Source organism: Varroa destructor, unplaced genomic scaffold, assembly GCF_002443255.2.
Source record: "Varroa destructor unplaced genomic scaffold, Vdes_3.0 BEIS01000007.1, whole genome shotgun sequence".
Taxonomy (NCBI): domain Eukaryota; kingdom Metazoa; phylum Arthropoda; class Arachnida; order Mesostigmata; family Varroidae; genus Varroa; species Varroa destructor.
In genome coordinates, this window is record NW_019211460.1 from 26719302 (window position 1) to 26743720 (window position 24419).

At 46.3% G+C, this 24419-nt stretch overlaps 1 protein-coding gene across 2 annotated transcripts; it reads right to left on the reverse strand.

Moving 5' to 3' along the window:
* Positions 1-7461: 7461 nt before the first annotated feature.
* Positions 7462-22245, reverse strand: klu (zinc finger protein klumpfuss). 2 transcript variants are annotated; one of them, XM_022814122.2, is made up of 2 exons: positions 21829-22245; positions 7462-11094 (listed from the first exon to the last, which is right to left on the reverse strand). In XM_022814122.2, exons 1-2 carry the CDS (start codon positions 22243-22245, stop codon positions 9805-9807), a joined length of 1707 nt encoding a protein of 568 aa, XP_022669857.1. In that variant the 3' UTR covers positions 7462-9804. The 2 variants fall into 2 exon arrangements, with proteins under 2 accessions (XP_022669857.1, XP_022669858.1); XM_022814123.2 differs by lacking the exon at positions 21829-22245 and adding an exon at positions 12822-20252.
* Between the last annotated feature and the right edge of the window lie 2174 nt (positions 22246-24419).

The following is a 24419-nucleotide window of genomic DNA, read 5'->3' on the forward strand; positions in this document are numbered from 1 at the left end:
TTCGTAGTTTTCGTACTTCTAAAATAACCACGAATGAAGGACAAGTGACGACAAAATAGCGAGCTCTCTGTGTAGGTGTACACAGCTACTTTAGCAGACAGTGACGCTATGGCCCCCGCCCGCGCTCTGCAAATGAGGCACATTTTTCGGATCATCATTTTCAGCGCGGAGCGGTGGTAGAGGCCTCTGTGCAAAATGTCTTCCTTACTCCCATACAATCACCACCTCAATTGATTACACAATGGCAACGCCGGTAAAGATTTCTGCTGTTTATCCCGATCAGCCGTTGTCTGATTGGCAAAATCTATAGCTTCGACATTTGAGCATTCGAAATAAAACGGTTTGCTGACCTGTAAACTGTCTGAAGCGCTGAAATCGTGGAACTCGCTAAAATCGCTATAAACCACCACTCAGCGTTCTGCCCCTGACTAACTACTCATCGAATCGTAAATCGACGTAGAAAAAATCTCACCGCTTCAACCGAAATATCTGCGACAGAAGGCGGCGCTGCGCAACTGGCACTGCAGCAAAAGTACATCAACAGCAACCTCAAAACAGTATTTTGATAGCTCTAGCGAAGTAGGAAGGCACCGAGACACAAATCGAAATCTTCGCTTCTGACATTGAGGGGACGGCGGCGACAACGAGAAAAGCCCAAAAAATATAAATTCCCGCGTAAAGTAGGTGCCAAATCTTGCGCACTGTCTTCAGTCAAACGACACGGACATCGGTACGGGACATCAGCAACGGTATTTATATTACTACCCGCTATTCTATGGCAACACGGTATAATCGACGACGGAAAGGAAATCTGTGCCCGCTGGTCTAGCTTAGCAGCCACCGTTGCGCGTTTCTATCAATACGTAGCCCCCTAAGCCTAATCACGCTTGAGGGAGATAACGTGGGGACGGAAAACGGGACGGTACGGGTCGGCTTGACCTTATAGCGCTGCGGCCGCCCCAGCAACAGTGGCTGAAGAGGTGCCGAAAAGAATCGCTATTACTGAGGAATAGCTTGAGACAACAAGAACAAAAAAAATAGCGAAGGGCTGCCGGCGATAGAACAAATCGAGGTAACAGAGGGGACTCGACCATCGTAAATTTTTTTGCGTCCTGCATTAGAATTGTAGCAGCACGGGATGGCTGGACTCAAGCGAACCAAGAAATTTCGTCACGAAACAATCGGGAGCGGTGTTGCATGGCAACCAAACAACGCTCAAAATATTATTGTTAACTAGGCTGTCGACTGTGGCTGACCTTGTGCGTGTGCAAACTTGAACGGTGTGGAGGGCTAGAAATTAGGCAGGGGGGTCAGTATGCTAAACAAGTCGAGTTGTTGCCAACAAAGACGTAAAGTGCTCGAAGTATTTTGCTTGGTAGTTAATAGCTATCGTTTGATATGTAGGTTTGTATGAGTTTGTAATGATCAAAGGCTTCCTGTTCCAGACTATACAGTTGAGCAAGGCATTCCAAGGACAACCCATGTTGTCGACGGAACGTATAGAACTCATCCCGCATTGATACACCGTAAAAAAAAACAATTTTCAATAAACTGTGTGAGTACGTCTTAGGGAAATCATCGAGCGGACATTTAGCACCGTTCAAAAAAAGGAAATGAAAAACAGTTTTAATAGATACCTTCAATGATACTTTTGATGATAGATAACAAAAAATCGCATCTGCTTGCTACAATTTCCAGAAAAGTATAAATTTTAAAAATAGATGCGCTAAGGGTTTTTATGATGACAAAAAAAAACGCGGAATACGATGAAACTAAAAATGTTTATTCTGCAGTACCTTGCAATACAATCTACCTCACCCACCTTCTATGTCGCACTTAGCTTGGATGAATTTCTCGTGCCTGCAAACTGTTTACCGCGCTGATTTTATAAAAAAAATATAAGAAACGTCCAGCGATCTAATGATCTTCCGCAGATATTGGCAGGGTTATTAGATATGAGCGTATTCGCATATGGATTGTAAGGCGAAGTAATAGGGCTCCATTTTGTTGCTAATCCGTCCTGAGCAGAGCATTTATCTGTTACGGTGGGTTCTATTGCAGGCTCGACCCACGAGAAATTGCTTTATTTTTTTTAATTAACGGAAGTTGGATAGCTTTGGACGTATTTACAAGATAGCGTGTTAACTATGGGGAAAAGTGACAGTTTCAAACACCATCGATTAAGCAGAAAAACCGATCTACGGAAGGTTTCAATGTCGGTTGTACCGTAACTTATTGGGAGTGAAATTTGTTTAAATTGCGAAAAGTTTTATAGTGAAATCAAGTAGATACGGAGCATATGAACCTAATCTAGTGTCATAGCTTTGTTTATAGACTGGTAGAAGTTGAATGTTATTGGCAGGTCTTCAGTTGTAGTGATCTGATCACCTGATTGGCATCTTCGCAAAAATCATTGTCTGCCTAACGCCGGTATCCCTACGATGGCTATAGTAGTCGCTTGAAATATTTTACTTAAATACGAGTTCATTCAGTTTAATATTTTAGTTCACGCCGTAAACCTTATACATTTGATTTTTCACAACCAAATAACCTCGATCTGAGTAAAATCCGCAGTGTGTGCGACTCTCGTTTATTATATTATTATTAATACATTAGGCTTGAATTAAATAAACAGTCACGGATCAATTAGGCTGTGGCCTACGCTAGCTTACTAAAGCACTCAGCACGCGCCTGGAAAGCTGTAGACTCTAAGGCCAGCTGTCTCTAATATTGTTTTATATAGCAAAGGCAAAAGTCGACCATACGGGTGGCTGAGAACGATCGGCCGGCCTACAGGTCTATGGACAAGAGTTCAACTTGATTTTAGTATGAATACTAAAGTAACTTTGAGTAGAAGTCGTGCCCTTCACCACCACTTCCGCTACTTGAAATAGCCGACATATTTCAGCTGTTTGATTAAGTTACTTGAACAGATCGTCAGGTAAATAACTCTCTCTTGATGAACAGCCCGTTTCTGTTAGAGTAGTGCGCTTTGCAAATCTGCCACTACGTGCGTAGCTAATCGAATGCAATATCCTGCGTCCGCTCGTAACGTTCCTACGAACGTCGCTACCTATCTCAAATACGAAGGAAGCTCTTAAGATAGATGAAATGTACCCCTTCGCGGAAGAAGCAGCTAACGGCTACTTGAGGGGTCAGTGAAGGTCGGTCGCGATTATCCCAGAAGACTAGCTAGTCTTGGAACTATTACATAATAGCATGATGCTGTTAAACTATTGTGTTGTATAAGGATAGCCAGTGTTGCTGCCATGGCAAGCTATGCTATACACTGAGCGCAGGCATGGCTGCCGCGCACACACCACAGATATCGTCATCACCGCCTCGGCAGCAGCGCTAGCGTTGGCCAGCAACTATGCGTTGCAGCCAATCTCCTGAAATCGCCGATCGTGACCTGTGGGCAGCTCCCGATCGAACCCGCCTGCCTGGCCGTTGACCGAATAGTCGCAATTTGCCGGTCGGTACTGCTACTTCGGGAGCTACCCACTAGCAGTCACTAGTTTACTGCTTTCTGCACTTCTGTCTGCCCGAATGAACTATGTACAAAATGTATGTAGTTCTTGACGTTGTCGTTCTTGTTATTGTTGGCAGTCGCGATAGGTAGTACGTATGCATCATGTCGCGCTGGGCGGTTCTTCCTTCGGTCGGAGAAACGGCCAGAAACGTTCTTGCGCGGACGACTATGCCCTGCCCCCTCTGATGGCTACCAATTTCGAATCAGCAGCCACCGGTGTAATGGCAAGCGCAGAATGTCACCCTCACTTTGTAGACCGGCCACAGATTTCAGCAGCAACGGTCGCTGTACGCTGTTATCATCGTTTTTGGCGCCGAAACACTCACTGAGAATGTTTAAAGAGCTGAATTATTTGGTCGATGAATCCAAAGGCAATAACAGGTTGCTGGTGCATACTTCGTAAGGAACATAGACGTACAAATAGGCACGCCATGTGAGAATTGAAATGTTTGAGATGCTTCGCTGTTGACTGCTGATGGAGAACGGTTGGCGGACCGCCAGTCACAACCTGTAGCCACATTTCCGATAATCATCGCAATGGTAATAATGGTGATGGAAAGGTCGAACATATTAGAGGCCATGGGTGTCTTGCTATACCAATACGTCGGAGACGCGCGTCAAGGATCTTGTCAGCCTAATCCTGTAATACGTCAGAACGCGCAAGGACTATAATAAGCCGATTCTTAATACCTCTGAGCTCTGCTCGCCAACGTGATGTATTGTTGTGTGGCACAATACAGATACCTTTTTTAAAATTATAACGGCAGCTTTGTTTTTGGCTAAGCCTTAGCTTTGTTGCTCTGTTCGTCCTTACAACAGCAGGATCACGTTACAGCCTTAATGCTTCTACTGAATCTGATAGCCATCTGGTTTCAGTCAATTTCCAAATATGCCCTGATAATGACAAATAGAAAAAATTCTCATCTGAAAAATACAAAACAACATTTTTAGGTATTCTGTAGAAATGTTCGACATATATAGTTCAATTATTTGTTGGTGTCTTCCTCGACCATACAAACCTAACAGACCTTGAATATTTTCGCTTGCTATAAAAATTGATAAAACTACTTCATGCTACTTCACAGATCACTGAGTCTGGCACGACAGGTTGTGTACGAGACGATTCAATGCTTAGCCAATTCACTTAACATCGTTGCCAGTTGCGGAACACCGTACCTAGATATATCGGCGTCGATCTACGATCTTTGCCGGCGATAATACGCGCCACCGATTCAATTCAATTTTCAGTGACTTCACTACTAGCTTCGCGGCCGAAATCCAAAGTCATCCTCTAAGGGTGAGAACGAATCGGTAGCTGCACGCGGCTCGAACGGCGATAGCCACAACAGATATCGCCTAGCGTTGACAGCAAAACCGGCAACAGTAGTAACGGTGTGCTTTAGCCACCATAAGCCAAATTTACATTTTCACTCAGGTGTGAAATGTACCTTCGCTGCAGACGAAGCGCTTCGCACTGGCCAATACTGCGCGTCCTAACGGTAGAGCACTTTAAGTCAAGTCCCTCAGACGTTCACACAGCTACTGGGTGGAAGCAAACAAGCGACATGAAGTTGTGGGTACATGCGTGATCGACCTGTTCGTCTGGGACCACTGAACCATAAGAAATGGAATGTTATTTATGTCTTCAGCAAGGACGGCCGTGTCCTCCTCACGAGGATATCATCTGCTGCTAACTCTTTCACCGCAGGGTGTCTCCCATGTCGCCCGTCTCCTGAGCTGTATGTCCATATATGTTTCTAATATGCGTGTATGTGCACGTGTTATAATGTCATGTATAAATATCGCGCACGTGGCCGCGCATCTGCATACGAGGTTGGCTAAGATAGGCATAATAATAATGATAACTTCGGTCGAGGTTTTTACCCCCAGGGCAGGCTTCTGTTTTCGAATACAAGGAGAATCTTAGCGACACGGGCGCTCCAGGTCGCACGATCTGCTCAGCGCCGTTCCAAATTAAAGTGGCAATGGCGACGGCTGCAGCAGTAGCAATGACAACAGAGAGTAATAAACGACAGATCGTCTAGCAATAGTTGAAGCAGAATGATTGGGGCGAGCTCGTCCGTATACGATTCTCTCGTTTGCTCCTGTTAACTAGGAAGTTCCATTATAAAGGCTGACTGTTCTGATCGATATGTAACCATAAAAATAGATACACCTACATCATCTCACAGGTGTATCCTAATCCAATTTCGAATTGAAGTTCTGAAGTTAGCCTTAGAAGATCTTCTAATTGTAGAACAAAAACTCAGATGCTAACGAGTGGCCGTCGTTTAAACTAGAGAATGACTACTATACGCGTCTTGTTTCTTGCATTTTATCCATGAACGTTTTCTTGATTTAACTTTTTTTTTTTCTGAGGACTGACGATAAGTAGATCCAACTTATCCGCCGCTACCTTTGAAAGGATAGCTAGCGCGTCTACATAATCTGTGCAAAGAATTGCTTGCGGTTTCAATCCGTTCAGCAGAGTTAAATAACTTTTGAGACTCGCACGCAGATAGAACTGATTTGAGCAATAGTTAGCCGAATCGTAGGTCTTTAAATAGATGGCTACCTATAGAGGTTCGTCCGTACACATTGACCCCCGCCTGCTACCAACTGAAACATCTGAAAGCTCAATACGATGTGCGACGTGTTCGGAACTCAAACGCCGCGACCTGCGTTGAGTGGGGTCATGGAATCCGGACCTTCGCCCCCGACCCTGAGACGCCGCGGCCAATGGCTGGCGGAGGAGCCAGTTGACGACACAGGAGTCTATTTTGAATAACGGCAACGAAGGTGAGTGTGACGACGTCAACAGCGGTGATATTCAACAAACGACTGCAGAGTCGCGCTAAAGACCAGATCAGATGAGATGCGGGTGGACCGAATACAATCGTCAAAGAGGGCGAGAAACAAAGATAGATTATTTGAAACGACATTTCTATGGTGAGCCTTGAATACCGTAGAATGGTCTGAGTAGGGTATCTAATAAGATGAGATGGCACACCTAAACGAGACGAATGTGCAACCGTTTAAGAGCATCAGAAAGAAGTTAATTACACAAGTGACCACAGCCGGACCTTGTGCCTAGATCAGGCCACACATCAAAAAGTTTGAAGTTACTTAAAAGCTATTCAGTTGGCTGCCTGCTTGGTCCGTTAATCATGACCAGCATCATCAACGTGGTCTTTCTGCTCAGCGTTCGTAAGCATCTCCGTCACCACCAGCTAACTCAAGTCGGTAGCTACTTCTACGCCAATTGGAGACAGAATTTGCTGCGAAGCAATTTAATTTTAGGTCTGCTCAATCGTATCATCAAAGCTCAACAGGAGCTTGACGACCATTGCCACCAAAAGCGCAGAAGCCTGATTGAAATCGACGAGCTCGGTTTATACACGCACGTAGACTTCGGTAATCGCTACTGGACGTAGGAACACTTGCTGCAGGCTAGTATAAACATGTTCACTAGCTTCAACGTCGAAACGAATGCAACCTGAGTCGTGCATAGGCCCGCGGGGTTCGCAGAACAGAATGGACAACATAAACAACAAGTATACATATATACACATACGTATCAATGCAGACGTCCAGGACGGCAATTCCTTGGCCCATTTGCCCGAGTATAGGTGTCGACCTCATCCAACATTTTACTTACCTGTGAGATGATCTAACACTGAGTGACAATAGGCAACGGAAGAAAAATGAAAACTGGACTAGGCGATTTATACGAATAGATAAGACATTTTTTTTAGCCCATTGTGCTACAAATCAACACAGAATTGGACCTCACCTTCATGTGAGTACATATAAGCAGTCTAGACTAATCAGACCTCATCTAGAGCAAGCCAGCACCGGCTGACAAGGTGGCCTTAGATACCAAATTACCTATTACGTGTAACGAAATTACAAAGAAAATCACATTTAGATCAGATTATAAGAATATCTTTATTATTTACAATATAGTGTTTTTTTTTCTGTTCATTCTATTATTTATTAGCTCTTTCATTTTTGTCTCTACTATGCCTGACTTAGTATTTACAGTTGACATTATTACAACTCGGTTAGCGGCCGGTGCCGGAGGAATTGACTTCGATCCATTGACGACAATTTGTTGTCAACAGTTTCTCAAGCTCGACACATCTGCCATCCACACGCACCTTCTACACACACACAAGCACACACAAGCACACGCACGTACGCACACCTACGCGCGCAAACATATACAAATAGAGCAGTGTTCTGTGATGTTTAAGTTTTTTTCGCAGGCCACTTTCGCCTATGTTCATTCTGTTCTCTTTGTCTGTCCATGGTCGGAATATATAGAACGTACGGGGCACCGACAAAGCATCAAGAGGAAAGAACGTGGATTTCTTAACGTAGCTGAAAAAAAAATATATTTATATAAAAGAAGGTAGTCGCTTAGAAAAATCGATACTCAAACGTTCTAACTAAGCTTCGATCTGACGTATGTAATGTGTGACGGAAGCTTGTGCTCAGCTTTGCGGGAGTTTCTTACGTATCGCACTCGAGTTGGCAACAAAAAGACCTCCGATTCGGGGTTGAATAAATAGATGACAGCTAAATAAATAACTGGGTTGATTGATTGGTGATCGTCTAGAGGTGGTAGTAATATTTGTTTTGTTTATGTATGTATGTATGTATGTATGTATATATATATGTATATGTATGTAGGCTGGTCCCTTGTCTGTGAAGGTGATGAGCTGCTTGAAAACGGTCCGCTGTCGAGATCGGCGCTTCCGAGATCGTCGGAACTCGATCAACTGTACCCTTGCAATCAATGGGTTGATCGACGCTCCACTATCGCATCACTCACTCGTCATCTATCATATGAACATTCTTACTTTACTACTATTATTATCATTCTAAAGGTTCGAGTTATTATCTTAATAGTAGTCTTCAATCTACTCTTGTTCCTGTTAATATTATAGTGAGGGTTCTTTCTCATCGTTTTCAAGTATTGAGCATTGGTTGTTATTATGATTATCGTCGCAATAACGATAAGGGCTTTTGGGGAAGCCCATCTTGTTGAGTATTCAATCGTAGTTCGGTACTGATATGGATGATGCATCTTCCCATAAATCAGTTAATCGATCCATGCATATGGCCACATGTCTACGTTACAATCAAACTCAATGAGCGGACCATAAGCGGCAACAACAAAGGCACCAAATAGCGAAGAACTCGCCCGTGCTGCATTGGCGAGCTTCACGAATATATCTTGCTATAAATATATTGCTAATTTTTTCTGTAGTGTTTTTTAGGTGTACTTTTTTTTTTTTTAGATCTATTTCGTGTTCTTTCTTGTTGCAAATGTTCGCCTCCGTTGTTTCACCGGTGGGATAGAACTAACTGGTTTTTTTGCAAAGTTCCGAGCAAACCTATCGATACATAGCTAAAGAAACAATACGTGGTACTGGACTCGCGATGTTCTTCACATGATCCTTTCAACTTCATATCGGTAGATCATAGTTTCTCTAAAGCTGCTTGTATCTCGTTCGTTCTTGCATTTTATTTATTTTTTTTTTTATATATATATATAGCTACGTATTTACTTATATGTATTAATAATATATATGTAGATTTATTTTCACCGTAGGCTCTCATTCTCTGAGGATTTCTTTCCCCTTTTCTCTCGGCACTCAAGCCTCGTTCTATATATACTATGGACTATGCTTTGCGTAGTTGCAGTCTTTTGTGGTAGTGTGAAGACAAATAACGCATTACTAACATCAGCTAGCTAAGGTGGCCCCTGCCAAATGACGGTGGGAGCCGTCACGCGAGTAATCTACGCGAGATGTTTGACGGGGGCTGAAAGACGAGAATTGAGTTTACTTTGGTTGCTGTCTTGGACACGGCACCATTCGACCACGAAACGTGATGCAACGAGACCATCAAGAGTTATTAGGCCACAGACTGGCAACAATAGCGATCGAGATCCCCCTACACTTGCACTACTAAGTAAGTACAATTCACACACAGACAACCGAAGCGTATTGTTACTGTTGAGCCACGGTGGCTCTTCAATCGGCTACAAATCGCCAGCGGCCTGTATCTTTTCCTTTATTAACATCCTACATGAATAACTGTCACTACCGTTAATTAACGACTTCGCGCGTCGACGCCAGATGCCAAGTGGCATGAGGCGCTCCAACGAAGATGCAGTTTAGCATTGTCGTCGTCGTCGTCGTCATAAAATAAATCTCTTAAGCACTGTGTGTTTCTCGGGCTAGCTATCTTGCCAGGGCATTTTACGTTTGCAGCGGCGACCCTGGCAGGATGGCCAGTGGCTCCTCCTCAAGAGACGACGAACTCGAGTCGGGCAGCGTCGGTGGAAGCGCGTAACGGGCGTGCGTTCGCATATGCCGTGTGATCATGTCCCGTCGACAGGCGGCATAGGGACACTGCGGGCACTTGTATGGCTTCTCGCCGGTATGCGTGCGTTGGTGCGTGGACAGATGGTCGCTGCGCGAGAACACCTGGCCGCACACTTTGCACGTGTACGGCTTGACGCCGGTATGCAACCGCATGTGGCGCGTCAACATGTCGCTCCGAGCGAACGACCGCTGGCAGATATCGCACGAATAGCTACGCCCGTTGCCCGTTCCGCCAGATGACGAGCCCAAAGAGCCACCCGAGCCGGGATCAGGCGACGCCGCCTGCTTGTTTCGGTGTCGCGACGCAATGTGTTTAGCGAGTCGGTCGTGAAGCGAGAACGTTTGACCACAAATCGAGCAGACGTAACCGGGACTGCTGCCTTGACTACTGGCCTCTTCGGGACTGCTGCTTGCTTCAGCCGACGATGACTGCAAAGGTGATGACTGAGTGGGAGATTGACGCCGCTTGACGGGCGATGGCGTCGATGAGCTCTTCCGGGTGGAAACACTACCGCTGGCCGAATTCTTGGCAGAAGATTCGAATTTGGTGGACGACAAGGCAGGCACCGATGGGGTGGCGGTGTTACTTGACGATGACGATTTCGGTGACGATTTCGTCGACGTAGTTTTCGTTTTCGTCGTTGTTGCCGTTGTTGGCGTCGGGTAAAACGGTGGCGTCAGCAGTGGTGAGCCGGCTGGTGAGGCAAGACCAAGAAGGCCGAGGTCGAACCGGAACTGCATCGGCACCCGAGGAAAGTCGAAGGGCGCTGGCGGCGTCGTTGAACTGCGCAACAGGGCAGATTCGTCGGTGGCGCCTGCAGCGGGTGATGGTGTACGACGAACAGACAGGTCGAGTGGTGAGTCCTGCGGGGTTGACGTGACCGACTCGAGACTCGACGTCGACTGTGATTGTTGCCTAAGCAGCTGGTCACGTTTGAGCAGCTCGGGAAGCAGATGCTCAAGGGACGAGTAAATTGGTGAAATGGGCGAGACAGGAAGAAGGGACCGAACATGGTCAGCGTACGAGGACGACTTCGGTGACCACGAACTTGACGGCGGAGTATCGGCAACGTAGATCGATTTGCTGTCTTCCGATGACGAGACGCGGTCATCACGTCGATTTGCGGAGCTATCCACAGCTTCGCTACCACTGTGCCTTTTTTTCTGTAAATGGTCAACAATTAATAGCAAGTAGATGTGAGCAAAGTTAGAACTGTTGTGTTCCGGCAACGACAAAACTACTATGTTATTATTCTTATATTCTAGGAACTCTACAAAAAGCAAGAACTGTTTAAAAGCAGTTGTTTTACACGTATATATATATATATATATATATATATATATATATATATATAGGGCATACAGTGATTGAGACAGCCGTGGTAAATATATGTTTAAAAGCTGAGGCAAAACAGTACCAAAATGGTGACTGAACTGCTGCTGGGCTTGTGAGTTATTACTACTCTTATTTAGATCCGATAAATACTATCCGAAATGAATGGATTCAAATTCACCATTGTCCTGCCGTAACAAACAGAAGCAAAGCGATTTCGTGTTTGTGGTTAAATAGCGTAGCGTACGGCGTCTACTGTTGTTGTCAGTACTGCCACTGACGCAATAGCCGCAATCGTTCGAGGCAAAATGGCCACTTTTGTGAATTATGAAAACCATAGGAGGTATGTTACCATTGAAGCACAAACATCCCAACGGCTACACCAGATGTGGGCCCGTGTACAAGAGGGAGATTGTAGACGGCAACCCCCAGAAGCTAAACAAAAAGTGTCTATGAAATTGAAAGCCAATAGCAGTTTCCTTCCCTCTTGTCTTTTACGGCGACGGTAACAACATTGATCGTTTCTCGTAAAGGTGTGCATGGCCCGCAGACGTCGCGTTCAGAATTTCCTCTCTTTCCGCGCTGTACGCTGACGTCATCGTCGCTGCCGCTATAGAGAATAGCCCGTGCAGATCGTTTCCACCCACTCAACGTCAATAATGCGCTTGACTTGCGCATGAGCGGCTATTGCAGAATCTGCCGCTGCCACTGCCACCGCCACCATCTCTAAATGAGAACTCATCACCAGCAGAACTTCTGCTCCTCTCGGAATCTTGGCGGTAGGGGGCCTATCGGCCAAGCAGTAGCTAGCTAATAAGAAGTCATAGCTACCATCTGCTTTCTGATTGCTGTTGCTCGGTCTCTCTATTCTCAGATCTGCATGTTGTTCGATATCGGCAAGAACGTTAGCAAGATGATAGGGGCCGTGGAGTAGGCTTTCTCCACGGCCACTGCGGCAGACACTACGACAACAAATTGCTGTTTACCGTCCAATTTGCTGTCGACCACCGGAGGCATCAGAAACAGTAAACGGCCACCGGACAACAAGCCAGAGCCATGTGTTGATGATGATGCCAAGCCCCCAATAATAACGGCAGCAGCAACTTAACATCGTGCCAGTTCCCCCTAGCATAGCTGTTGCTGGTACGGCCCACACTGTCACAATGCCATAATTCAGCCGCTGACGCCAGCCGATGATGGTCTGTCAACGGACATCGGCAAATCGCTGATGGAACTATTTGGTCCAATTCACTTATAGCTCAATGGCTGCTTTCTCGCTCATACACAGACCAACAGCTCAGCTAGATAGGGAAAGAAAGACAGACCCAACCGTTTGCAATTATTGCTGTTAGTGCTGCGAACGTGTCCGTCGCCGTTGCTGCCGGAGCAGCGCTTGTCGCGGCCAAGGCGGCGGCGGCTCCTTGATGCATGCCGTCGATCCGAATGGCAGGGGGAGCAGCAGTAGCCGAAACAGTAACATGGTTTACGATGGCTGTGGGCTGTGTTCGAGCGTCTACTATAGCTATTATTAATACTATACTATTAATTCTATTGCTACCTTGCTGCTGTTGCTCCATAAAGTCAATGCGTTCGTCGTCTTCGGCAACAACGTCGACATCGGCACTACCGCTATCATCATTTTCGCAGCATCGACTTCTGCTTGTGCTCTCGTAGCGCTTCGCTGTTGAGAGTGGTCGAGCATCGAGAAGCGCGCGTTAACTCAAGCCATTACCACCATCGAAGTCTCCATTTCGCCGCTCATCACGGCATCGCCAGCATTCTAGGCGGCAGCAGCAACAGTAACAACAGAGATAGCGACAACTAAAAGCAGAACCATTTATCTACCGCTATTAGACAAGCACGACTAAGACGGCTATTTTTGATGCTCATGCTGGTGATGGCGGTGGTGGCGGCGGCGGCGGCGACGTACCAGTGTGGCCAAGGCAGCAGCGGCAGTAGCGTCAACTGTCGGCGTACAAGCAGAAACCAATCAAGATGGCGTTCTGCTGACGATGCGGAGGCTGTTGGCGCGCCCGAGCCACTGTCGCCGCCGCGACTTCGTTGGGTGCGACCGAACCATCATCGGAGAGCGAAAACCGAAATACCAGAGCCAGGCAAACGGCCGCTCGCCCGACTGCGTTCACCGTCTCCTGGTCATCCGCGGCAATTCGTTCTGGACAACAATCGGTCAGTCGATCGCTTGCTACTTGATCGAAGGGTGAGGCCGATGAGATCAAGTGGAAGGACCCTCGAGGGGGCAGGAGGTAGAGTGAATACACGAGGGATTTAGAAAAGTAATGCTGATGGCGAATGAGGAATTGCGCGGGGCAGGGGAACCTCGTAGAAGAGCATATAAACCACTGATACAAGTATTCGGCTAGTGGTTCGACGTGCGTTTCGCGGTTCTCTGTCGCCGTTGCTGTTATAACTGCAATCAGTGCTACCATGAACAACAATAACAACAGAGATACCACAGCATTGGATCAGAACACGAAACGAATCGGCAAATGCGCTACTTGCAATTACCCACGCCTTCGCTAAATTAATGTATAGAAGTACCGAAGCATGAGCATTTGTCAACAACGGCCGCCATAAATGTGGCAGCTCTTTCACTAGAAAGTGAACCCACAGAAAATTTACAGACGGACGGGAATCAAAACCGCTAGGCTTGAAAAGACGATGCGGTAATTAAGAGTAAAATGAGGCAGCAAAAACTGGCCAGTACTCGCATAGCTATACTGAAGTGACAAACGAAATAAAAACATTACTTGTTAGTGAAAAAATCGTGTACTTGGAAAACTATCTGCTTCGCCATCAGATTTCAATGGCGCCGAAGGCGACAGAAAGGGTCTCAGCAAACCTGCGTCCTTTCAGAGAAGCGATCTAATATAACATGGTTAGACGCGAGCCAAACCATCGACAGCTGCTCAGCAAACAATATGCTCTATATGTATATTACTACTGTATCGCGGGTAAAACACATTTGGTTCAATTCAATGCAATAGCTCGAAGAAGGCCCTGGGCAATCGTCAGTGGGCTGGTAGGTGAGAAACCGACGAGTCTACCCATGGTAAGTAAGTTGCCACGCTTGATGATCAGAGAACGTCGTCTCAGACAGAAGATACTTTCATCTGCTAAAACTCAAAGAGCTTTTTCAAACCGAAGTCTCAGACACAGGGACAAAGAAAAGAGTCTGGACCTGACGGTAAACGACAAATCTTCTTCTGTCAAAGCAGGAACTAGGATAGCGATGCTCTGGCATGCGCATCGGCTTGCACTACGACCGTTATAGTTGCTGTAACTTTATTTCTTGTCCGATGCCTCATTATTTGCAACCTGCCATCTCTCACAGTCTGAATCGCTCTGTCGCAATCTCTTGCTGACTGCGAGCTTTCTTCGTTGTCGCCTATCGGTCGGGTTCGCGGTTCTAGCCGTACAACACTTACCTGCCCGAGTCAATGTAACACGAGTATGCATGCGGTCACCACCGTGCACCAGTCTGTAGCCAGCGTAGAGCGCCAGGAGCAGAAAGTCGTTACATACGTTTCTAATGTCTAATGATCACCGCCACGAAGTCTACGCCGCCACTGCGTCACTCGAAGTGACAAAGTACCGAACATCTCGAGGAAAGAAAGGTCGTTCTAGCGAGTCCTTCCGAATCGAAAAGCGTTCATTGGCATTGTTAAATAAATTGCCTTTCTTTAAGCACTGTTATCATATAGCATAGGCCATAGTCGAAGCAGCAGCGTTTGTCACAACAATAAGGAATCCTTGGTAGGCAAATACAGGTAGTGGTCCTAAATGGGCAGCGCTGATTACAGTATCGGCCGATTCTCTGCGAGGGCGCAAAGTATTGAACTCAAGCAGACGCTAACGTAAAGCTGCATAGCGACCATCTGCACGTAAGACGTGCTGTTGGGTCAGTAGGTACTTCCAATACCAATTGCGTTGACCTTAACAGTGTCACAAGTCTATGCCATCTGCGTTCTATTATCATGCCACGTAGTGAGTTGCTGTGCTCATAGAATTAGACTCTATTATCGGCAACTGTATTTTATTTTATTATCGGGGAAGAAAGTAGCAACTACAAAATAATCCCTCCGTAGTCGTACCAACCTGTAGTCAAATGTCACTTGTCACCATTTGACTATAGGGAGAGAGAGAGAGAGAGCCTTTATTCTTAGTCTTAGTCTGTGCAGGTACAGAGACAACGAAAAAACGGCCAGAATCTGCGGACAACATAGACCTGCTACCATCGTTTGTCCGCACAAGGCCTGCTTGTACCCACCTGAAAAGGCGAACCCAGGAACCCTACTACAGCAACCAACTGCTGTTTATGAAATTCTCTGCGTCATACCAACGAACACATAGACGCCTATTAAACTGTTCTTCTTTTTATCTGTTGTTTTTGTTTTGCCCGGCGTGATTAGACCTTGTTAATGTCAAAGCACAACCCTAGAAAACACCATCAATGACGACAATTAGGTGACAATTAAGACCTCTAATGGAAATGCGGAAACGGCAGAATTCGAATTCCTGCATATGTTCAACCATACTAAAGATTCGTCAAAGGATCCGTCGGTGGTAACGGCGAGCGTCACCTATACGCAGCCACCCGCATTAGGCCCCAGGGGAAATCAGTAAACTCGATGAAAAGTAGGGAATACATACAAGAAAAAAGGACTGATCTTCCGCGAATATTGTGCGTTTTCCGAACGACAACGGTAACCTCATCGAGACATTACTCCTTGGAAGCACAAGGTTCGTATAAGCTGTCAGTTGGCGATCTTTTGCTTAGCTAAGATTTCTACAGTCCAGTTGAGATCGCGTATGACAGCGCGCAATCAAACAAAATGGCCGCTTGTCTACGAAAACCGCTAAGAATCACAGAAACGCCGTGATGAGAGTAAGATTAGCGTTAGCACCGTTGCCGGCCGTCATTCAGCAGAGCCGTCCCCGGCATTATCGTGGCGGTAGCCGTCATCGAACCAGGGACGGCCGCATTCCTCATTTCCTTCATACGGCTGTCGTCGTTGTTGCCAATATTGCCTTCGTCGTCGTCGTCATCATCGTTTCGATCTTCGAAGCTTCTGAAAGCCCAAGCACAAAAAATAAGAGCAAATGCCCTAACTGGATGCTCTGAGAGTAAGCGAGCCGAAATGATGAAGACGCCACTGGCGTTCTGTCTCTCAGTCGATCGGCTGTTGTTCCTGTGGACGTCGGATAGCAATTATTAAAATTGCCACTTGTAGGAAGACAAGCTTCTTATTCCTCCGAAACTGTCGAAGTTGCTACAGGTTTTCGGTCAGCACCTGTTTATCCTCTACGAGGAACGACGCTACCTTTTCGTTTTGAAATTCACCATGGATCATATGCGTAAACTTGTCGCACAAAAAAATAACAGTCTATTCTAAAATCAACTTGACAGAGTGGTTTTTCTCAGACCAGCATCGACCTTGAAGGTAGCATTGGTATGTGTGGCAGGTAGTTGGGTAATAGGGTGAGTACAAATCAATAGCGTGGCTGGCAACGTGCGTCGCTACCGCTACTGCTGTTGCTGCACAGTCTGAACTATAACAATCAATGACGATCATTAAAAAAGCCGGACTCGACAGACGGTGTAGAACGAGCGGTAGAAGCCGCAAACGTATACATACATTTGGCCTATTCGCAACGCTTACAGACAGCGCACCTCAATTATTACCTGCTCATTGCTTGCCACACCCTTTACTATTCATCAGCAGCATTCGTTTCATGACGCTACGAAAGTCAGCGGTAGATAACTGGGTAAAGAGGTTCATGTTGACCATTACTGCATCGCGCGACCGACATGTTAAACGTTGCAACAGATGAACGAAGCGACTGTGTCTCAGCATCAGCAGAGACAAGAGCGAGCTCGATTCTTTCTCTTAAACTCAAAAAAAAACGACGACGACGACCGGGGCGAGGGCGACGAGGACAACAACAAGGGCCCTGTGTGCGTCGGCCAACGGTGATGCTTCCTTTTAAAACCAACCAGAGAAGCTGCGTCGAGGAGCAGGCCGGTCTGTCGCGGACCCATAGACTCTATCTTAAACAATTGAATGACTGCGTTCGTCTTGGCCAACAATGTCACTTTGTGGCACAGGCGACTTTGACGACGATCACAGCGGCGGAAGCGACAACAACGACGAATACCGGTGAAAACCGGTAGTAGTCTTCAAGCGCAAACTGCTATATAATACAAGCTACTATATACAGTATGGGATGACTGGTTGACAACTCGACAGGTCGATAGATGTGTGCCGATGCTGCGGCTATCGACCGGCGTCGTTATTTCGCGGCGGTCTCTTACAGCTGCGAAGTCGGCGTTGATGGTTGCTTCCTGATTTTTCCATCCTTGAGCTATTGGTCCCCTCCCGGGTGCCTGTTCTCGATCTTCCTTTTCTCGATTTGCACCCTTGGCTTCTCCACGAGAGCTACGCTCTAGCGACGTTCGACGAGCAGACAGACGGATGGGTCCCATCAAGGAGAAATCAACACCAGCGCTCTGTGATTTACTCTGCAGCAGCAGCAATGCAATCGGTATACGTTATACGCGACAGCCAGTTTTATCCGTCTACTATTGTCGCTGCTTGTTCACATAGGACAGCGTACCTGTGTATATTATTGCGTTTTATGCCTGAAAACGATTTTCTTATGTCTGTCTCTGTGGGTGTAAATGTGTGTGTAATTTTCGATAATGTGAGTACATGTTTCACGTTATATTCAGCGGGCTATTTGAGTAACGGAAACGTCGTACTAGCATTAACTAATGCTTAATATAAAATACAGTCGTCTAGACAGAGATCTTCGCTCAGCCTGTCGCCTTCAGATTTTGTTTCAATTTCGTATATACGCTGTATGCAAATGCATAAGGTAAGCTATCACAACCTCCATCACCAGCAGGATCAGCACCAGCGCAGAAACGCCGCCAGCAGAAAAAAGACGTGCGTGGGGGTGTGTAGATCGAGATTGTAGTCTTGTAGAAAAGATACGCTACAGGACGAATGTCACAGGACGGTACGACGACGGTAGAGCCTACTTACACAGATCGTCTTTCGTTCGCATGAACACCTACATTCATCGTTCCGTGTCGAGAATGGAACAAGACGTTCGCATGGATCTACCCCCACGCCGCCACGCCACCCCCCTCAATTATACACATGCAGGGTGAAGAACACAGGGGGAGAAGGAAAGAGAACGGGCGAAAATGAAGCTTCACTACTGCTTACTGCAGGGAAGCCACCCTTTGTTCAGCTTCAGATGTTGCTTCGAAGATTCGTGGGAACATCGGTTCTGGCATCAGTAGATTCGAATCAGGGCTCCAGCCATCGGTCGAAAGAACAGCAGCGGCAACCTGGGCGTAAACGCTACTGCGCATTGTGGGCTCCTCCACCACCGCCGCCGACCGGCTTCGAAACCGAGGACCTGTTCTATTACTCAATGAATGAACGTTGTGTGTAGAGGAATCGCGGAGGAGCAAGAAGCACCTTCGAAGAGAGCGGTAGAAAAGAAGCAAGAAGTAGGCGAAGCTCAGATAAACCCGTCGATCGCGATCGCTTCCATTTGAGGCCTCGTACTTGGCTGCCGCCGTTGCTGCCGCCTCCACCGTCAGCAACCTGCCAGACTCCAAACGAAGGATGGCTGTGATTCTGCACCGTGCGGCACTCATTCGTCCAGGTTACCAGGCTACGCGCTACGAGAAACGAGACCCGGTCTGCGAGTCCGCAACGCTGTTTTGCATTGTTAGCCCACTGTCTCAGTCTGAAAATGGCTGAGGCGGGTCAAGGGCTACGTGAACGACAACGGCAACGACAACAACAACGGCGGCGGCGCCGACGATGACGGCGACAATAACACCAACAGCAACAACAACACCAGCGGCAAAGAAGAGAACTCGAATTGCCGAAAGAAAAAGCCACGAGAAACGGGCAGGACGAAGTAACCGAGTGTAAGAATGAAGAAATTGGCGCAGGGTACCCAGTGAGAATAGAAGAGAGTAGTGTGAGTGGAGCTGAGAATTGAGGCCCCATGAGGCTCAATCTCATGCTAAACGTTAGCAAACGAAGATACGAAGCTGGTGGCAGAACTCTTAGAGGCAGAGTTCGGAAGATGCTCTGCAAGAGATCAGTTGAGACAGCTGATCTGCATGGCGCCACTCTTTACCGCACTCACTCTTGCTATGTCTGTTACATAGCCTGTAACCATGACAGTATTGAAACGATGGGCAGCTGGAGTTAGCCGGGGATTTGCTGTCTGTCCTCAAAGGGCAACACAAGAATACGTGAATGGTGGTGCTTACACAAGTGAGGGGCCGCCTTAGACGAATTATCGTGAACCGTCACCGCTTGAGTGAATCTCCTGCACTCCCACACACCACTCTCGTCGAATGGAGAGCTGCTACTGAAACATCCTCTGCTTTTTTGAGCAGTAACTTGTTCAATACAATTGATCCGCGCCTTTTTCAAGGCCTTGAGCAGGAGACTTAGTAGGAGGACACTCAGAGGTTACCCGGCAGGTGGCTTATCGTGGGAGTGGGGATACCGTCAGAACTTCCTAACATTCATAGAGTAACACCTAGAAATAGCAAATAAGAGGGAGGAATAAAGGCAAAGACATGAAAAAGCAACGAGTCATTTTTAAACCTAAACGACTTTAAAGCTCGTAAAAAGAAGAAATACAAAACATAATAATATTTTACGAAGTTACTTCTGACCACTTTACATCTAACGTTCCTAAATTGGTGAGTAATACACCCCTGCGCTGTCTTGTCTCTGTCCTTAAATAGTATTTTTCGTTAGTCCTTAGTACACGACAATTGATCGGAATATACTGTCTAGTCGTAAGTCGTCACGAACGAAATTTAGATGAAAAGAAAATCGTATTCTCTAAATCGAATTGTCGACTGCGGCGCAATTGACGGCCAGCATTTTGCATCTAGAAAAAGACCTTTTTGATACAAAGCAAACGAACCCGTACGGAATTCGTAGTCGTGCGTTGCTGGCAACCCCGTTGAAGTTGCAGGCCAATGGTCCGTTGGTGAGGAAAACATACGCTCCGTCAGAGGGAGGCTGACCGTTATAGGATTAGCAGCGAACAGGCCACTCTACCAGGGTCGACCTTAATTGTCCTGCAATGGCGTTCACTGCGCCTCTGTACGCAAAACGCCATTACGGTCACCAACAAAAAGATGACAGTGACGGCAATCTATGTGACTATGGAACGCAACAAGGTTTGACTAAACAACAGTATGACCGTAAAACAGAAACATTTAACATGAATGTTTCATATACTTATATCAGGTACGCGCGTGCGCATGAATGAAGGTCTCTCCTCATCATCGCTTGCTATTCGTCTCTACTGGAAAATGAATCGACGACGCTGTCTCATCTTTAGGGGTCTTATAAAACGCATCTTATGCATATTGAAATAAAGATCACCTTTTTATCAAAACGTATACTCTCGAAGCATTGCACACTACCTTTAATCTTAGAACACTGCAATAACCACAAACGACGATGAGATACAAGAGCAAAGACGCCAGCCATCAGACAGTTGCATTTTCAACCAGCCAGCCAAAGGCCAGTCAGTCTCTTTTGATATTACGTTAATCATTGGTCACCGCTATAGCGTCACACGGCATTCATTGGCCAAAGGGTTGAAGGCTATCTAGCTGTTTTGAGAGACGGAGAAAAACATTTATACGGAAATGTGTGCAATAAACATCAGGTACTCATGAGTATGCGATTATCAATGTGTAGGTGGTGAAAGTACGAACTAGAAACAGAAGTCTGTAGCTAGGCTTGATGATTTCATGGTGTACCTCTTTCCCTGCAGACTAGTAAGGAAAAGAGCAACAACATTACCTATAACCCAATTTAATAAAGGCCTTCTCGAGTATTACTCGGCCATCATAATTCAAAAGGTTGGCTGAGACAGGACAGAGAAATTCACAGGTGGAAAGATTCAACACGCACACTCAGGCACGCATCGAAGTGGACACTAACGAAGGATTTCCTTAATAAAATTTCTTAGTCAGAGCAATTTCTAACAAACGTACAGATACAGAGAAGAACCTTTCGGTAACAGACGGGTCGGCGAGTCGTACCGATTCAGAGACAGAGACGAGTGCGACGGCAACTTTTGCCTAAGCTAAGAAGTGGGGAAGCAACAAGCGAAATGACAGCCTAGGCGATACATCTTACATTATAGCAGATAGCAGTGGATAGAAAACAAACTGCATTCAACGCAGCCTGTACTAACGGGCACAAACAACAGCTGTTAAGTCGGTCACAGTTGATTGCCTGTCTCTTCTGTGTGAGCATAGTTGTGATTGTAAATTGCACCATTATCGTCAATGTCTTACAGTGACATGTGTAAAACCAAACAGGTGATGCCTTGTTATTCAATGAAGTGCAAAACAGGAGCCATGCAGCACGTGCATACAGACTGACGTATGAACATTCAAGTACATCTATCTAAATTGCTCTATCTACACAGATCACTCTCTGTTATGTTCCAGATCAGGTGTGAATACTACTTACCGGAGGTGGCGCCGTCATCGTTGGGCTGGCCGTTCGCGTAATCGCCGTCGTCGATGTTAACATTGTCGTCGAGTGATTACTGAGTCGATCAACCACATCGTCGATTCTCATGCGTTTCCGCTTGAGTAGATGGGGAGTGTCCTTTACGTCGTCGTGAGCAGAGACGATGGTGGAGTGAATGCTGCCATGATGATGGTGATGGCCAAGGGCCGTTTGCGAGGTTGCCGACGATTTAAGGTCGGCCTTCAGGTCGTCAACGTTGTCCTTTTCGCAGCGACGCACCGTACTGGCAACCGTCATACTGAGCAGATCCGCCGAGCTAACGGCGCTCATCAGGTGCTGGCCGATTTGGCCGCCGAGGTGGCCACTGATGGTGGTTGGCGACAGGGGTACGTGCTGGTTCAGATCCAGCATCATCAGATCACCATACGAACACCTCGTAGGCTGCCCAAAAGGCGGCGGGAGGCTTCGACAGCAGCGGGAATCGTCTGGGAATCGGCAACGACACCACTTCTGTGTGCTGCCTGAGTTGCCCCCTGTGTTGACCTAATGGTAACCTGTTGCAGAAAGAGGACGACAAAGCAGAGGCGTTGATTGTAACGGTAGACGATCTAGCAAGTTCACTTTAGCGAACACGCATACCACCACTAACAGGAGGTCGCCGCGCTACGCTGAACAAGACACCTTATCACTGATCCTGCAAGGCAATGTACGAGGCAACGCAACGGGAAACGGACAACACGAGGTTGTAATAGTAGATCGACGCACAATAACGCACCAACAAGAACCACGTAACTGGAGACGTAAATCTCCTTCTAGTTGTGTCTGCAACACCGATACACCACCGATGCTATCTAGCTAATTGGCCGTGATCACAAAGACTGTCGTCGGTAGACAAAGCTAACAGAAGTAGTAATAAGATATTACTAGTATAAGATGAGATAATCAACGACGTGGTTTTAGCACACATATATAATCCGCTAGGGCAGTTAGTTCCAGTTCGTACACAGTTCGTCTGATGTTGTCATCTTTTGCAACGCTGCAATAACAATCATTGAACAACAACAACAACAATGAGGCGGTCACGACCTTCTCAGGTCAAGTAATTAGGTAACGGAGAGCTTAAACTAGTCAAATGAACAATATCGATCGGTCAATTATTAACAGCAGTGGCAGCTTGGCAACACGGGTCGAACCGAAAGCAGTACTGGCCCTTTTTTCACGCAAGTCTTAATTCTATTCTTCTGGGACAAAAAGAGACGCCAATATCGTCTAGTGGGTTCACACCATCCACTAGCAGTATGTCTACTTCTCTTGAGCACGTGTTACTGTCTGAAGCCGGCAAACACGGCGCGACTGAGGTGTACCCGGACACCCTTTCCCAGGTGGGCGGGGCCTGAATGCGCGCGATTGCCAGCGAACAGGCTAGTGCTGGCGTTTTACTAGCAGCTAGACTCTGGTGAAGGCGGAGCATCTGGCACGAATAGGGAGGGACTCGCTGTCAGCGCGGGCGATTGGTGATCGGTTGCGCGAAATCGCCACCAGATGGAGCTGGTCGCCGATCCCGAGATTTCATCCAGCGCTGTTAAAAAATTATTTTTGAATTTTTTCGTACGTTACGCTACTAAACTATGCATGAGCGTTATAATAAAAAGTCAAAGAAACAACGACATTTCGTAGCGGCGGAAGACGGTTGCAACAGCTAATTTTTGCCCAACTGATTTCGATAGTAGAAACAAGACGATCTACAACCTCCGACGCAATCAAAGGAAACCATGATAAAATGTAGGGCTAAAAGAAATGCTATAAGCGGACCGTTACTAATAGATGTCTGTGATTATTTAGAATCTGTTATCATATGTGCGAATTGACGCGTGGCGGTCTGCAATGTATATAGAAATGAAGTTCATCTTTATGGTAATGAAAGAGTTTTCTCTATGGTCAATTACCCTATTAGTAGTACGAGAAAGCAGGGTTATCTGTTTTGGATTCCGCTGAATGAAGTAAATAGATATTCTAAACTGTCGGCCCTAATTTAAATCTTTAGCGTGTTCGAGTATACCATCTTAACCATAACGCATTTGTGCAAGCAGACTAGACCGTTTTAAATCGCTGATATCTCATAAGCGGAAATGGTTTAATCTCCAGGCAATATACGTATAGTAATTATATGCTAACGATCGCTCGACAGACGACGAGCAAGGGGTCTACGTCACTTATCAAAGTAAATTGATGCCATTGTAGAAATATGACGTACGACACAGCGTTAGTTGAGCAAAAAAGTATTTCTATTCGTAACACATATGTTAGAAGCGTACACTTGTTTTTCCAAAATCATCAAGTACGTACAAAAAATGCTACAGAACTTTAAAGATGTTTTCGTACTAGCATTAATAATTGGCTTCTGATTTACAGCATTCAAATAAAAAAATCCATAGTGACGCAGCCCAAGTAGATCAATAACCCACAAACGGTTCGATCTGCTTTGTTGCCTACGTTACAAAGAGCTCATTATCAAACGACGTTCGAGCTACAAGTGTTTAGCTTTCAGTTGAACCCGAATTTACACAGAAAATTATGCCGCAAGTTAC

Bases quoted from the DNA above. Each gene is read 5' to 3' on its own strand.
- klu (XM_022814122.2), bottom strand. From the start codon at position 22,245: ATGATGCTGGATCTGAACCAGCACGTACCCCTGTCGCCAACCACCATC. The intron at 11,095-21,828 runs GTAAGTAGTATT...GACCATTTACAG, and splicing joins CGATGACGGCGCCACCTCCG to AAAAAAAGGCACAGTGGTAG.